The sequence below is a fragment of the Cebus imitator genome, unplaced genomic scaffold (genome assembly GCF_001604975.1).
Source record: "Cebus imitator isolate Cc_AM_T3 unplaced genomic scaffold, Cebus_imitator-1.0 Scaffold306, whole genome shotgun sequence".
NCBI lineage: Eukaryota > Metazoa > Chordata > Mammalia > Primates > Cebidae > Cebus > Cebus imitator.
In genome coordinates, this window is record NW_016107621.1 from 334525 (window position 1) to 347406 (window position 12882).

General features: G+C 59.7%; 1 protein-coding gene across 5 annotated transcripts; it reads left to right on the plus strand.

Annotated features, from left to right (window-relative positions):
- The first annotated feature begins 2302 nt into the window (after nt 1-2302).
- On the plus strand, nt 2303-9847 carry ERF (ETS2 repressor factor). 5 transcript variants are annotated; one of them, XM_037729423.1, is made up of 5 exons: nt 2415-2503; nt 5464-5616; nt 6883-7117; nt 7504-7619; nt 7710-9847. In XM_037729423.1, exons 3-5 carry the CDS (start codon nt 7086-7088, stop codon nt 8960-8962), a joined length of 1401 nt encoding a protein of 466 aa, XP_037585351.1. In that variant the 5' UTR covers nt 2415-2503; nt 5464-5616; nt 6883-7085; the 3' UTR covers nt 8963-9847. The 5 variants fall into 5 exon arrangements, with proteins under 5 accessions (XP_017358611.1, XP_037585352.1, XP_037585351.1 ...); XM_017503126.2 differs by lacking the exon at nt 2415-2503 and adding an exon at nt 5107-5364; XM_017503122.2 differs by lacking the exon at nt 5464-5616 and having other exon boundaries at nt 2303-2503.
- The last annotated feature ends 3035 nt before the right edge of the window (nt 9848-12882 follow it).

Consider the following 12882-nt stretch of genomic DNA (forward strand, 5'->3'; position numbering starts at 1 on the left):
GACAGCGTTTTGTTCTGTTGCCCAGGCCGGAGTGCAATGGTGCCATCTCAGCTCACTGCAACCTCTGCCTCCCAGGTTCAAGTGATTCTCCTGTTTCAGCCTCTGGAGTAGTTGAGATTACAGGTGCTAGACCACGCCTGGCTAATTTTTACATTTTTGGTAGAGACGGGGTTTCACCATGTTGGCTAGGCTGGTCTTGAACTCCTGACTTCAAGTATCTCCCACCTCGGCCTCGCAAAGTAGTAGGATTACAGGTGTGAGCCACCGTATGGCGCCCTGATGTATTGTCTTTGAAAATTTGGCTGGGCGTGGCGGCTCATGCCTGTTATCCCCGCACTTTGGGAGGCCAAAGAGGGAGGATCATGAAGCCAGGAGTTCGAGAACAGCCTGACCCCATCTCTACTAAAAATACAAAAATTAGCTGGGCGCGTGCGCGCCTGTAATCCCAGCTACTCAGGAGAGTGAGGCAGGAGAATTGTTTGAACCTAGGAGGCAGAGGTCGCTGTGAGCTGAGGCCACTGCACTCCAGCCTGGTGACAAAGCAAGACTCCATCTCAAAAAAACAAAACAAAACAAACCCCAAAAAGCTGCTTTTTTTGAGGGGTTAGTAAAGGAGGTAATCATAATGGTAAATGTATCCAGTGGTTTGGAACTGGATAGATTTGGGTTTGAATCTTAGTTCCAGTACTTTCTGGCTGTAAGATTTATTGGACTGATTTCCCCTTAGAGAGCCTCACTTTCTAAATCCGTAAATGGGGATAACAACAGTAACTCCTCCTCGTTGGGATTTTGTGAGGATTAAATGAGAAGATGCTCCTGACAATGCTTGGCTCGGTGCCTGGCACATCATGAACACTCGGAATTCGGGAGCTGTTATTCGAACAATGATGATGATTATTATTGCTGGACCACACCGCTCCCAGAGGGTTACAATATCCGTTGGGGAGCTGCACTGTCCGTAGGCAAGGTTACATAATTCTCTGGGGTTGGTGGGGGGGAGCTTCCCTGGAGCCCTTGGTCCTCCAGGGAAGAGGAGGCCTGAGACTTCTTTTTGAGGCACTGGTGAGGCGCCTAAGGCGGACTAGGTACCCCGCAAGGGAGGAGGCGAGGAAGCTGGGATTGAAACCCTAGTTACCGGGAGCCTGAGCTCCGCAGGCCTTCCCTATCTGTGACTTGTCTGTGTCTCCCCGCCCATCTTCTGGATTTGTCGCCCCCCCACCCCCGCCCCTCAGACCCGCCCGCCACCCATACGCCTCTCCCTTGGAACCTCAGAGTCTTTTTTGAGACCCTGTTTCCAGGCTGTGCTTGTGAATTTTGCTTCTATTTGGCCTCTACCGTGCTGCCGGCTCCCAGGCTCCATCAGATCTGCACAGTGATTTCCTGTTTCCCAGAGCCTCAGGCTTCATCCTTCCCTCCCGACGGAGGCAGAGAACGGAGACTTAACGCTTCCCTACGCGCTGGCTTTCGATCTTAAGCCCTGTCTTCCTCTTTCCTGGCGACCCTCAGTGCCCCTTGGGAGCACATTTGTTCAGACTTTGGTCGCCCCCTCATATCCTGGCCCCGCCTCCGGAACCCCCGGTCCTAGTGGTGGAGGTGGGGGGACCTCCGGCGCCAGCTCTGTCCCCGGGACAGCTGCAGCCTGGGCACGGTGGCGGTGGGGGCTTCCAAATGCATTCTCTCTGGTCACTTCCTCCCCAGCTGGACTGGGGCTATCAGGAAGGCCAAGACCCCATCCCCACAGGAGAGGAGGGCACAGCCGCCTCCCCATTTCCGTGGCTGGGAAATGCATCCCACCCATTCCACCCCACCCCTGGACAGCTGCCCCCATTCAGGCTCAGGGTTGGGGGGCTGGGTAAAACTAAGCTGGGAAATGCTGTGCTCTTGATCATCCTCCGAGGGCCTGACCCTGCCCCTCTGCAGGGAAGATTGTGCCCCCTCTCCACAAAAGTTTCTGACCCCCATTTCCTCCGATGGGCCCCCCGTTTTTCCATACAGGCTCCCAAAAGAAACTCTGGAGCCCGCAGTGGGCAGGAGAGGAGGAGGGGCAGCAGGTAGCGAGTGCCGAGAACTTAAGTTATCTGCAGACTTGGAGCCTCGGACTAGGGTCACGACCTGCGGGACCCCATCCCACCCCCGCCCCCTCCTTCCTCCCTCCCCCGCTGCGCGGCCCCTTTAAGCCCAGAGCCGGCCGGTCCTCAGTGGCTGAGTGCCGGAGAGCGTGTGTGTGAGTGCGCGAGGAGGGGGCGGGCGCAGTGTCTCCATGGCGACGCGGCGGTGACGTCGCCGGCCGGGGGGCGTGGGCGTCCCGGCCCCGGAGTGCGATATTAACCCGGGAGGCGGCGGCGGGGAGGGGAGAGGCTCTGAGAGGCGAGGCCGGGTGAGGCGGCGAGGGCGGCCCGACGGGCGCGGGACGGGACGGGGCAGCGCGGGCGCCGGGAGCCGCGGCCCGGAGTCGGGGCGCTTCGCCCCGGGCCCCCAAGCATGAAGACCCCGGCGGACACAGGTGGGGGCGGGGGCAGCACGTGTGGGGGAGACTTGTTGCCCCGGGAAACCGAACGGAGAAACTTTGGGGGGGCTGAGGGGTCCAGGGGAGCCCGAGTGATCCCCAGTTCTGGGGGACCCCTTAAGCGCTCGAGACCTGTTGCTTCTCGTGGCACGAGCGGGGTTGCTGCCTGGGACCCCCGATTCCTGGCTCCGGGCAGAGTGGTGTGGGTGCTGCGGCTCTTGGTCCTGTATCCCTACCGGGACCCCGCAGGCTGGGCTCTCTCCTACTCCCGGGATCACGGGGGTGGCGGGGTCCTTCCCCTCCGCTCTTGTCACGTTGCACTCTGGGGGCCGGGACGTGTGCGGGCGGGAGGGGGGGGCTCGTACACTGGGCCCGCTATCCCTGGTTCTGCGCTGCGCGGTCCGGCTGGTGACCTTCACCGCGGCGCGTGCCCCGCACCAGGTTAGCGGGGGACACGGGATGGCCTCTAGGAGGGCGTGAGTGGGGAGCCCGGGACTCGGGGTCCGGGCTGCGCCGCCCCTCCCCCGCCCGCCTCTGTCGGCTCCTCGCTCCCCCGCCCTCGCCGAGTCGCAAAGTTCCAAAGCGCAGCCCGAACGTTCGAAAAAGGAACTTTTTGTTTCCGACCTTAGAACGCGCGGCTTTAAGGTGGCTCCGGGGAGACCTGGGTGCTCTCCTTCCGCACCACCGGGGCTCCGGGGTTGTGGAGGGTGGGAAAGGTGGGGGGGAGACGCAGAGGCTCCCCCCTTATCCCCCCTCCCGGACCCAGCTCTTCTCTTTCAGCGGGCCGTCTCTTCCCTCCGCCCCTCTCTTCCCCGCCAACTTGCTCCTCCTTAAGGGGCCAAGGTTCCCCTCCCCCTCGGTCGGCGGGCGGGGGGCAGCGGGATTAACCCCCCTCCCACTCGGACTTTTCCCCCTCCCCTCCCCCGCCGCCCCCGGGCTCGCGCGGGCTGGACTTTGCGCCCAAGCGCGCAGGGGGAGGGGTCCCAGCCGCCCCCTGCCCGTCTACCCCGTCGGAATCCGGCCCGGGGCGGGGACGGGGGAGGGGGAAGGGGGCCGGGCGCCGCTGTTCAAACTTGTTTCCTTCCCCCGGCGGCGGCGGTGGCGGCGGCGGTGGCTCGGGCTCCAGTGTGCGGGTGTGTGCCCCGACCGGCCCACCCACCCCACCCCATCCCCACCCCATCTCCATCCTCCTGCTCGGCGGGTGGGGGCGGCTTAATCTTGAAGGGCTCGGAGCTGGGCTCCGGCCCCGGCGCCAGGGGATTGGGACCGAGGAGGGGCCCTGGAGGTGGGGCCGGGGTGCGGAGTGCGGTAGGGTCAGTCACGTGCGTCCCACAGAGTCCCCCAGCTTCCACTCGATCCTGGGCCGCTGGGCCCTGGGGGCAGCAGGAGCCTCCCCTGGTCCAAAGGGGAGGCCGAGGCGCCCAGACAACCCCGCCTCATCTTCCCTCCCTGCTACCGGCCTTGGCCTGTTGGGACCCGCTGGTCGCTTCCCCAACCCCGTCTGAGGGCCGAGCAGTGTGTGGGTTCTCCGGCGGGGGGGGAGAAGAGGGGCGGGAGGCCTGGAATGGCCTCCAATCGGTGCATCTTTCCGTCTGTCTCCTGGCCTGCTGCTCCGCACCCCTCCATCCGATCCTCCATCCCGGCCCCTCTCTCCTCTGCCGTGGCTGTTTCCCACTTCCTGTTTTCTTCCCGGCTCTGGCGCCATAGAGGGCTGCCTGGAGTGGGGGAGGTAGTGGGGCCCCCCAGGAGGCCGGCGTGTTCTTCCTCTACCATCACTCCTCCCTTCCGACCCTCATGGTCCCTTAAAAAAAGTTTGGGCTGTCACGTGAAGTTGGGGGGGGTGCCCAGGAGTTTTGTCCCCGCAGGCTTGCAGTCTGTGTGGGAGAATCCCTACACCGCTTCTGTGGGACCCAGGTGTGCTTCTGGGACCTCGCCATCTCAGCCCTTCCTGTCTGTCTGCTGCCACTCTGCACCCTGTCTCGCAGTCTTCTGAACCCCTCTCTCTATGTGTCTGCTCTCTCCCTGCCTCACTGGCCCCCATATTCCTGAGGTCCCACGCCCCCAAGCTTCCTCTGTGCAGGTCTGGTGTTTCCCTGTTTTAAGCACGTGGACGCATACACAACACACTCACACATGCTCCCCTTGCCCGTGCCTGGCTCCTGGCTCCAAGGCCTGGGGAACAGAGCCCCATTGAGACACCCTGACGTCACCCCCTCTTCATTCTCCCCCCCAAAGCCAGGAACAGGCCCTCATGTATGCTGTGTCCGATTAGGAAAGCCATCCTTGGGGTGGGCCTGGGAGTGGGGAAGGGTCCCTGCCAGGAGTGGGAGCCAGGGTCCAGACCCTGGAGGAGGGGTTGCTCAGGGAAGGGGTTTAACAAGGGGGCCTGGGACAGCTCCCAGAATGCGGCTTGAGGCCTTTCCAGAGCCCCCCCACCTCCTTTCCGAGTTCCCTTTGTGTTGCATGTAGTCTCTCTCACTCCCTCTCTTCTGCAAAGTTTATTTTTAGCCTCCTGCTCCCCCGCTCCCAGGACTGTCGCTGCACACACGTTGCCTGGTTACCGGGACACGGAGGCTGGGGCGGGTGGGCTGGGAAGGGTGGCTTTAATTTTGGGGGGAGGGTGGAAGTCAGTACATCCCCCACCCCCAGACTGATGTCTCAGGGGCTTCAGCCCCCACTTCTGGTTCTAGAGCCAGATTGGGACTGAGGTGGAAGTAGCGTGGAGCTTGGTGCCCTGAGAGGGGCTGGGAGCTTTGTGGAGGGGATGTGAGGGTCCATGGAGCTGATGGCTTGGTCACCTGGGTTCTAAAAGACCCTGGGCCTTGCAGGAGACCTTGTGATCTCAGTTCTCTAGAAGGGTGAGGATAATGGGGTGAACACCTAGATTCCCAAGAGAGCAATGGGGCTCTGGAGTCCCTGAAAGGGGTCGTCAAAGGCTGTCACTTTTAAATGAACAGGGGCTGTTGGTGCTGGTTTGTGAACATTGGGAGGTCATACCCCGGTGGAAGGTGAAAGGCTGGAATATCTGAATGGGGCAGGGATTCCGTGGGGCATGCGATACTGCAGCCAAGTCTGGCTAGGAGTTGGGGCCTGAGTCCCTGTGGGGGACGGTGAGCTCTCGATTTGGTGGAGGTGGTCCCTGTGGGAGCAGGAACTACTGATTCCCTGAGTTCCCAAGGGGAATGATCCCCTATTGGATTCCAGACTGGGGTGGAGTCTTTGAGGGTGGTTGTGTTGCCTGGAGGCCTGGTTGATACCTGCTAACCCCTGCAGCCTGACTGGATTTGGGAGCCGTCCATCTCTAGCCGCCACCTTGGCCTTCTCTCTCTAGTGGCATCAGGGCCCCTGCCCCGCGTCCCCCCTCCTTCCCTTCCTCCCCTTTCCCTCCTCCCACCCCTCCATTACCGGCTGCCTGGTGCTGAATTATTGATGGCCCCTGATTACCCGGGGGTTTGGGAAATGACAACAACCGCAACCCCCCCCAACCCCCCACCCCAGGCTGCCCACCCCCTCCGGAGACCAGCCAGCCCACCACCAACCTCTACCCAAGGTTAATGCTGGGGGTGGGCGGGCGGGCAGGTGGGCAGGGAAGGAGCCGAGGATGAGAAGTCAGAAGTGGGAAGAGGATGACAGCTCCAGAGTGCCTGCTCAAGCTCCAGGCCTGGGCTGGGCCCTCCAGCCAGGTGGGGCCTGGATGCCTGGGTCTGGAGAGGGCAGTGTAGCTCAGAGGGTCCAGGGCTTGGGGGAGGCCTCTCAGACAGTCTGGGTTTCACTCTCCAGGGAAGACAGAAGCCTCTGTGTGTGCAAGCGCTGACCTCATCGGCAACCAGTCACCCCACCCCTCCTGGTCCTTTTAAGAAAAAAAAAAAATCTTCCTTTCGGGTCCTGGGGTGGGAGTAGGGGCTCTGTTGGATCTTTGGGGGAAGACAGTGCATGTTTCTAAGGAGGAGATCAGAGGAGCTGGGGTGGTGCATTTGTCTCTGGATGGGAGTGGGGGTAAGTTGGGAGGGCTGCACCCCAACCCGGCTGGCCACGTGTACCCCTTCCTGCCCCTCCCCCACTGGCAGCCCTGCCCGCCAGCCTGGCTTGGTGCCTGGCCCCCTGGCACTGGCCCCGGGACCCACCGCCGACGGTTTCCTGTTTCTCCCGGTGTCACTGGAGTAGGCTCCAGCTTCCCCTCCCCCCAGCTCCTGTCTAGCCCCTCACATGCAGACAGACAGACACACACTGTCTTCTCTTAAATCAGGTCTTGACTTGGCTGAGGCAAGACAGTTTTCCCCATGTTGAAGGCAGGGCAGAGGTGGGCCCCGGGATGGGACCCAGAGCCCTGGACTTGGCATCCTGACCCCAGGCCACTCCCTGCTTCCCGTCCCCAGGGTTTGCCTTCCCGGATTGGGCCTACAAGCCAGAGTCGTCCCCTGGCTCGAGGCAGATCCAGCTGTGGCATTTTATCCTGGAGCTGCTTCGGAAGGAGGAGTACCAGGGCGTCATTGCCTGGCAGGGGGACTACGGGGAATTCGTCATCAAAGACCCTGATGAGGTGGCCCGGCTGTGGGGCGTCCGCAAGTGCAAGCCCCAGATGAATTACGACAAGCTGAGCCGGGCCCTGCGGTGAGGACGGGCTGGGGAACCCTGAGCACATGTGGACGGCCCCCACCGGTTGCATACCCCCCGGCTCATGGGAACAGCCATTGGTTCTGACCCCTGGCTTTGCCAAATCCTAGCTGTGAAACTTGGGCCACTCCCAGCTCCTCCCTGAGCCCCTTGGTAACACAGAGGTATCCTGAGAAGAGAATACAGTCATTAATGGATCCTCTAGTTCTGCCTTAGACCCGAGGAGAGAGCTGGTACCTACCCTCTGGGCACTTGATTTCTCTTCTGTGGCCCATGTTCCTCAGTGGCCCTTTGGGAACCACACCTAAGTGCATGTCAAGGTGTGGATGCTAGACCTGGATCCCGTGTACCTGACCCTCCCATTGGCATCTCTGTACCCACAGCTATTACTATAACAAGCGCATTCTGCACAAGACCAAGGGGAAACGGTTCACCTACAAGTTCAATTTCAACAAACTGGTGCTGGTTAATTACCCTTTCATTGATGTGGGGTTGGCTGGTGAGTACCGGGGATGGTTGGTGTGGAGAGGGTCTGTGTGCCCCTCCAGGCTAGGCCAGGGGCCTTGACACGTCTCCTTTCCCCTGCCAGGGGGTGCGGTGCCCCAGAGTGCCCCGCCAGTGCCGTCGGGCGGTAGCCACTTCCGCTTCCCTCCCTCAACGCCCTCCGAGGTGCTGTCCCCCACTGAGGACCCCCGCTCACCACCTGCCTGCTCTTCATCCTCATCATCCCTCTTCTCAGCTGTGGTGGCTCGCCGCCTGGGCCGAGGCTCAGTCAGTGACTGTAGTGATGGCACGTCAGAGCTGGAGGAACCGCTGGGAGAGGATCCCCGGGCCCGACCACCCGGCCCTCCAGATCTGGGTGCCTTCCGAGGGCCCCCGCTGGCCCGCCTGCCCCATGACCCTGGTGTCTTCCGCGTCTACCCCCGGCCTCGGGGTGGCCCTGAACCCCTCAGCCCCTTCCCTGTGTCTCCTCTGGCCGGGCCTGGCTCCCTGCTGCCCCCTCAGCTCTCCCCAGCTCTGCCCATGACGCCCACCCACCTGGCCTACACTCCCTCGCCCACGCTGAGCCCTATGTACCCCAGTGGTGGCGGGGGGCCCAGCGGCTCAGGGGGAGGCTCTCACTTCTCCTTCAGCCCTGAGGACATGAAACGGTACCTGCAGGCCCACACCCAAAGCGTCTACAACTACCACCTCAGCCCCCGCGCCTTTCTGCACTACCCTGGGCTGGTGGTGCCCCAGCCCCAGCGCCCCGACAAGTGCCCACTGCCGCCCATGGCGCCCGAAACCCCACCGGTCCCCTCCTCGGCCTCGTCATCCTCTTCTTCTTCTTCCTCTCCATTCAAGTTTAAGCTCCAGCCGCCCCCACTCGGACGCCGACAGCGGGCAGCTGGGGAGAAGGCCCCAGCCAGTGCTGACAAGAGCGCTGGTGGCGCAGGCGGGCTGGCCCCACCGCCCCCGCCACCTCAGATCAAGGTGGAGCCCATCTCGGAAGGCGAGTCGGAGGAGGTGGAGGTGACTGACATTAGTGATGAGGATGAGGAAGATGGGGAGGTGTTCAAGACGCCCCGTGCCCCACCTGCACCCCCCAAGCCCGAACCCGGCGAGGCACCCGGGGCGGCCCAATGCATGCCTCTCAAGCTGCGCTTTAAGCGGCGCTGGAGTGAAGACTGTCGCCTGGAAGGGGGTGGGGGCCCCACTGGGGTCTTTGAGGATGAGGGCGAGGACAAGAAGGTGCGTGGGGAGGGGCCCGGGGAGGCTGGGGGGCCCCTCACCCCAAGGCGGGTGAGCTCTGACCTCCAGCATGCCACGGCCCAGCTCTCCCTGGAGCACCGAGACTCCTGAGGGCTGTGGGCAGGGGACCCACGTGCCCCCCACCCCCCATGCTTCTTTTGCTGCCTTAAGCCCCCTGTGCCCTGGAGGTGAGGGCAGCTCTCTTGTCTCTTCCCTGCCTCCTCCCTTCCCCCTCCCCACATTTTGTATAAAACTTTAATTTCTTTTTTTTAAATGGTGGGGGTGGGTGGGTGCCCAGGGCTAGGGGCTGTTCCCTGTCTCTGTGGGTTTCTAAGCTCTGGGCAAAGTGGTGGTAGCGGGGAGGGAGGGGGAAGTTAGGGGGGCCACCTCCATTCTGGGGAATTTATATTTGAATTGAGGCTCTGGCCTTAACACCCAGGAACTTTTTTATTACAATCGCTTAGGAAGTAAAGCCTTGTTGCCCTCCCTGTTCTCTGCCTCTTGTACCTTTCCCCCTCTGCCCCACCCATAGCCCTCCTCAGCCCCAGCCCTGCCTGCCCTGCCCCTCCAGGGGGCCATGAGTGCCTAGGTTTCTCATACCCAACAAGGTCACAGGAGGGGAGGGAGGGACAGTTTGATGATGAACCAAAAATTCCATGTGTTGGGGGGAGGGGGGTGGAGGGCGTTGAGGGGTACCGCCCATGGGCCACAAATCTTAACAAGTGCCTGCTATCCCTCTCCCACTCTACCCCTGCACCCGTCCAGCCCCTTCACCCCCAGCTGCTCCTAGGATTGGCCCATGGGCAGGCGGGTGGGGGGATGGGAAGGGGGTGCCCTGAAACCAAACTGGAAGCCCCCTCTGCCTCCCAGCTGGGGCCTCTGGGGTGGGGTGGGGGGCTGTGGTCAAGCCTTATTCTGTATTGGGGACTGAGGGTGGGGGGAGTAGAGGGGCCGCTGGAGAATGTATTCAAAACAATAAAACTTTGGACCTTTGGATGCGGTTATCAATGTCCTAGGTGCTAGGTGCAGCGCCTCCAGGCCACAGTCTTTGCTTGATTCTGAAGGAGGGGCCCCAGCCTGGCTGCTAGTGAGTCTGTGACCTGATTGGTGTAGAGGGCCTAACCGTAATCTGAATGTGCCAAATCCAGGCCTGGGAAACCATCTGACCTCAGAGGCACAGAAGCCCCAGAGCTTGATGATGGTCTTGGGCATGCGCTGGCTTCATCTGACTGCTCCTCTATTCCATGGGGATCTTGTCCTTGGAAGCTCTTACTGTTCTTTGCAACGACTTCGATGCCCTTGTTTTTCGATTGCCTGGATGCCTTCCCTCTTGTAGCTGAGAATTCTTCCCACACCCCAGGTTCCCAGTGAAGACCAGGAGCTCCCTTTGGCACTGCCCGTAGTACCCTGCCCACACCCCTCATGTTGCTCTGAGTTCAGCTGGGAGTTCTTTGGAGACCAGCCTGCAGTGTCTCTTGAAATGTAGACCTTGCAAGGTAACTTAGTGATCTGGTCCAGCCAGGGGAACACCCCCAGCCAGCACGAAGTGAAGGGTCTGGCTTATTAGTCATCGATGCTGTTGACTTACTGTGTGTCCAGTACTTAGAAGCTGCAGTGCTGTTGCTCTCAGTATTCAGTAAGGTAGGGGCAACCAGTGCTGCTAAGTGACTTGCCCAAGGCCCTACGGCTGAGCCAGGACTTAAAAGCCCATATTCTTTCAACAACTCCTGACTTTTCCTTCCTAACACCAAGATAGTTGGATCCAGATCAGGCTTTCAGGATCAGAGGATCTGAGATGAGCTCATAAAGCTACAGAAGCTGAGATTGGAGAGCTTGAATCAGGGATGAAAGAATTAGGAAGAATAATCCAGGTTGGAAGTGCCCTTAGAGACAAGCCAATCTCTTCTGCAGGTGAGGTGCCTGAGGCACCTCAGAAAGGGGAAGGGGTTTCCCTGAGGCCACACAGCTGCTAAGAGATGGATTGGCAATTGAGGGCTTGTTGGACTGGCTTCGCCAGGAAACTCCACCCTGTGCAACCCTGAGGGGGAAGGAACGTTGATTGGCAACTGCTACCCACTTGCATCTCATTTCATGCCAGCCAGGGTGGGTGGTCCCAGATGATGTTGGTTGGCAGGGAAGAGAGGATACAGGGCTAGATACTGGCAGGAAACCGAGGCTCCTGAGGCGGCCTGCGGGAAACTGCTCCCTCTCCTGGGTGATGTAAGACATACTCTGGGGTGGGGGACACTGGGCTATTTCTGGAAGCTGGGATGAGACATGTCTCCTGGCAACATAGATGCAGCTGAGTTGGTGGTGGTGGGATGATGGAGAAGGGGATGTTGTCACTCGGGGGAGGAGAGGACCCTGACTACTGGCCTCATCCCCTGACCCCAGTGCCTTTAAAGCACCTCTAATTCACATGGAATCATAGATGCTCAGCTCCCTAACTGCTGTCCAGGTCAGACCACAGCCCTACCGGACTAGTTGCCCCAGATTCTGGCTGTGTAGGATGTCACAGGTGGCATTTGGCCTTGAAAACTCCAGCGGCTCCTCTAACCTTTAATTGCCCACCTAAATCCATTAGCAGACTTGAAATGTTTCTGCAAGAAGACACCCTTGGTCCTGTCCATATCCTCTGAGATCCTTGCTTCCAAGTAGAAAGCCCTTTACAGATGCTCTCAAAGCACTTCACAGATTAATCTCATCAGACACCTCCCCGTGTTGTACATTAGCCCCAGTATATCCACAGACTCTCAAAGCCCCTTCTTGATGCTTCCTAACCATTTCTCACCCCTTCAGGTCACTCAGAGATCCCCATGGTCACCAGTAATTTCTATCTCCCATAGACCTTTTTTTCTTTTCCAGGCAAAAGTCTCACTCCATTGCCCAGGCTGGAGTGCAGTGGTGCAATGTCAGCTCACTGCAACCTCAGCCTCCTGGGTTCAAGTAATTCTGTGCCTCAGCTTCCCGAGTAGCTGGGATTACAGTGCACCACCACGCCTGGCTAATTTTTTTGTGCCTAGAGATATGGTTTCTCCGCGTTGGCTAAGCTGGTCTTGAACTCCTGACTTCAAGTGATCCACCTGCCTTGACCTCACAAAGTGCTGGGATTACAGGCGTGAGCCATCGCCCCCAGCCACCCACAGACCTTTTAACAGACACCCTAATTCCCCTCAGGCTTCTCCACCCAGTAATTATCCTCAGGTCACTAAGCTCATCAAAGGCCCCTTCACAGCTCTAGGACTCCTCTTAGCCCTTCCAGACACCATACGCCTCTCTCAGACGTTTACAACCCTTCCTAACATTCCTCCATGAACATTCTCACCCTCTACAAACATCCTGATCGATCTCAGACCTTCACCCTCAAACTCCCAAGGATCCCAATCCCCTCGTGGCGGTTGCCCACGCGCAGCTCACGGTGCATGCCCCACGGGTTCTGGCGGTTAAGTAACCGCCGCTATCCCGCCCCATTTCGTCGCCTTTGTGAGCCTTGTTGGTCGGGTGTCGGAATGCCTAGGCCAAAGGGCTTGACTCAAATGTTTACTTTTTAACTCAGCGCTGCCATCAGAGGGCAGTAGGCCCCATTTGGTAGTGAAACTACAACTCCCAGAAATGCCCGCGCCGACCTGCGCATGGTGCAGCAGCCTGCTTTGTGAAGGGAGCGGCAGTATGTCCGCACTTTGCCTTCTGGGTAATGTAGTCTCAATAGGCTTTTGTCGCTACCTTCCCCCGCGGTTGTGTCCGCTGGGAATTGCAGTCAAGAAAAAACTGAGAGAACAGGACTTTCTTCTGGCTTCAGAAAGGACAGGACAGTTAGTAGGAATACAAGCTCGGATTAACGTGAAGTCCAGAGACTCCATTTCCCGCCATTCCAGGAGGCGGGAGGGGCTGAGAACGCTTTCATTCTAGTTCTAAGTATTTCTCCGGGAGAAAGAGACACACACATACATAGGGACTCTTGTTTCCCAGCGCCCTTTGGGGGCTACTCACCTTCGAGTATTAATCGATAAATAGGACGACTCGCTGAGTAC

What these genes read in the sequence shown, in the direction of transcription:
- ERF (XM_017503122.2), top strand. Translation starts at nt 2,482, where the DNA reads ATGAAGACCCCGGCGGACACAG. An exon ending in GAAGACCCCGGCGGACACAG is followed by an intron (nt 2,504 to 6,882) that starts GTGGGGGCGGGG and finishes TCCCGTCCCCAG; the next exon opens with GGTTTGCCTTCCCGGATTGG. An exon ending in CATTGATGTGGGGTTGGCTG is followed by an intron (nt 7,620 to 7,709) that starts GTGAGTACCGGG and finishes TTCCCCTGCCAG; the next exon opens with GGGGTGCGGTGCCCCAGAGT.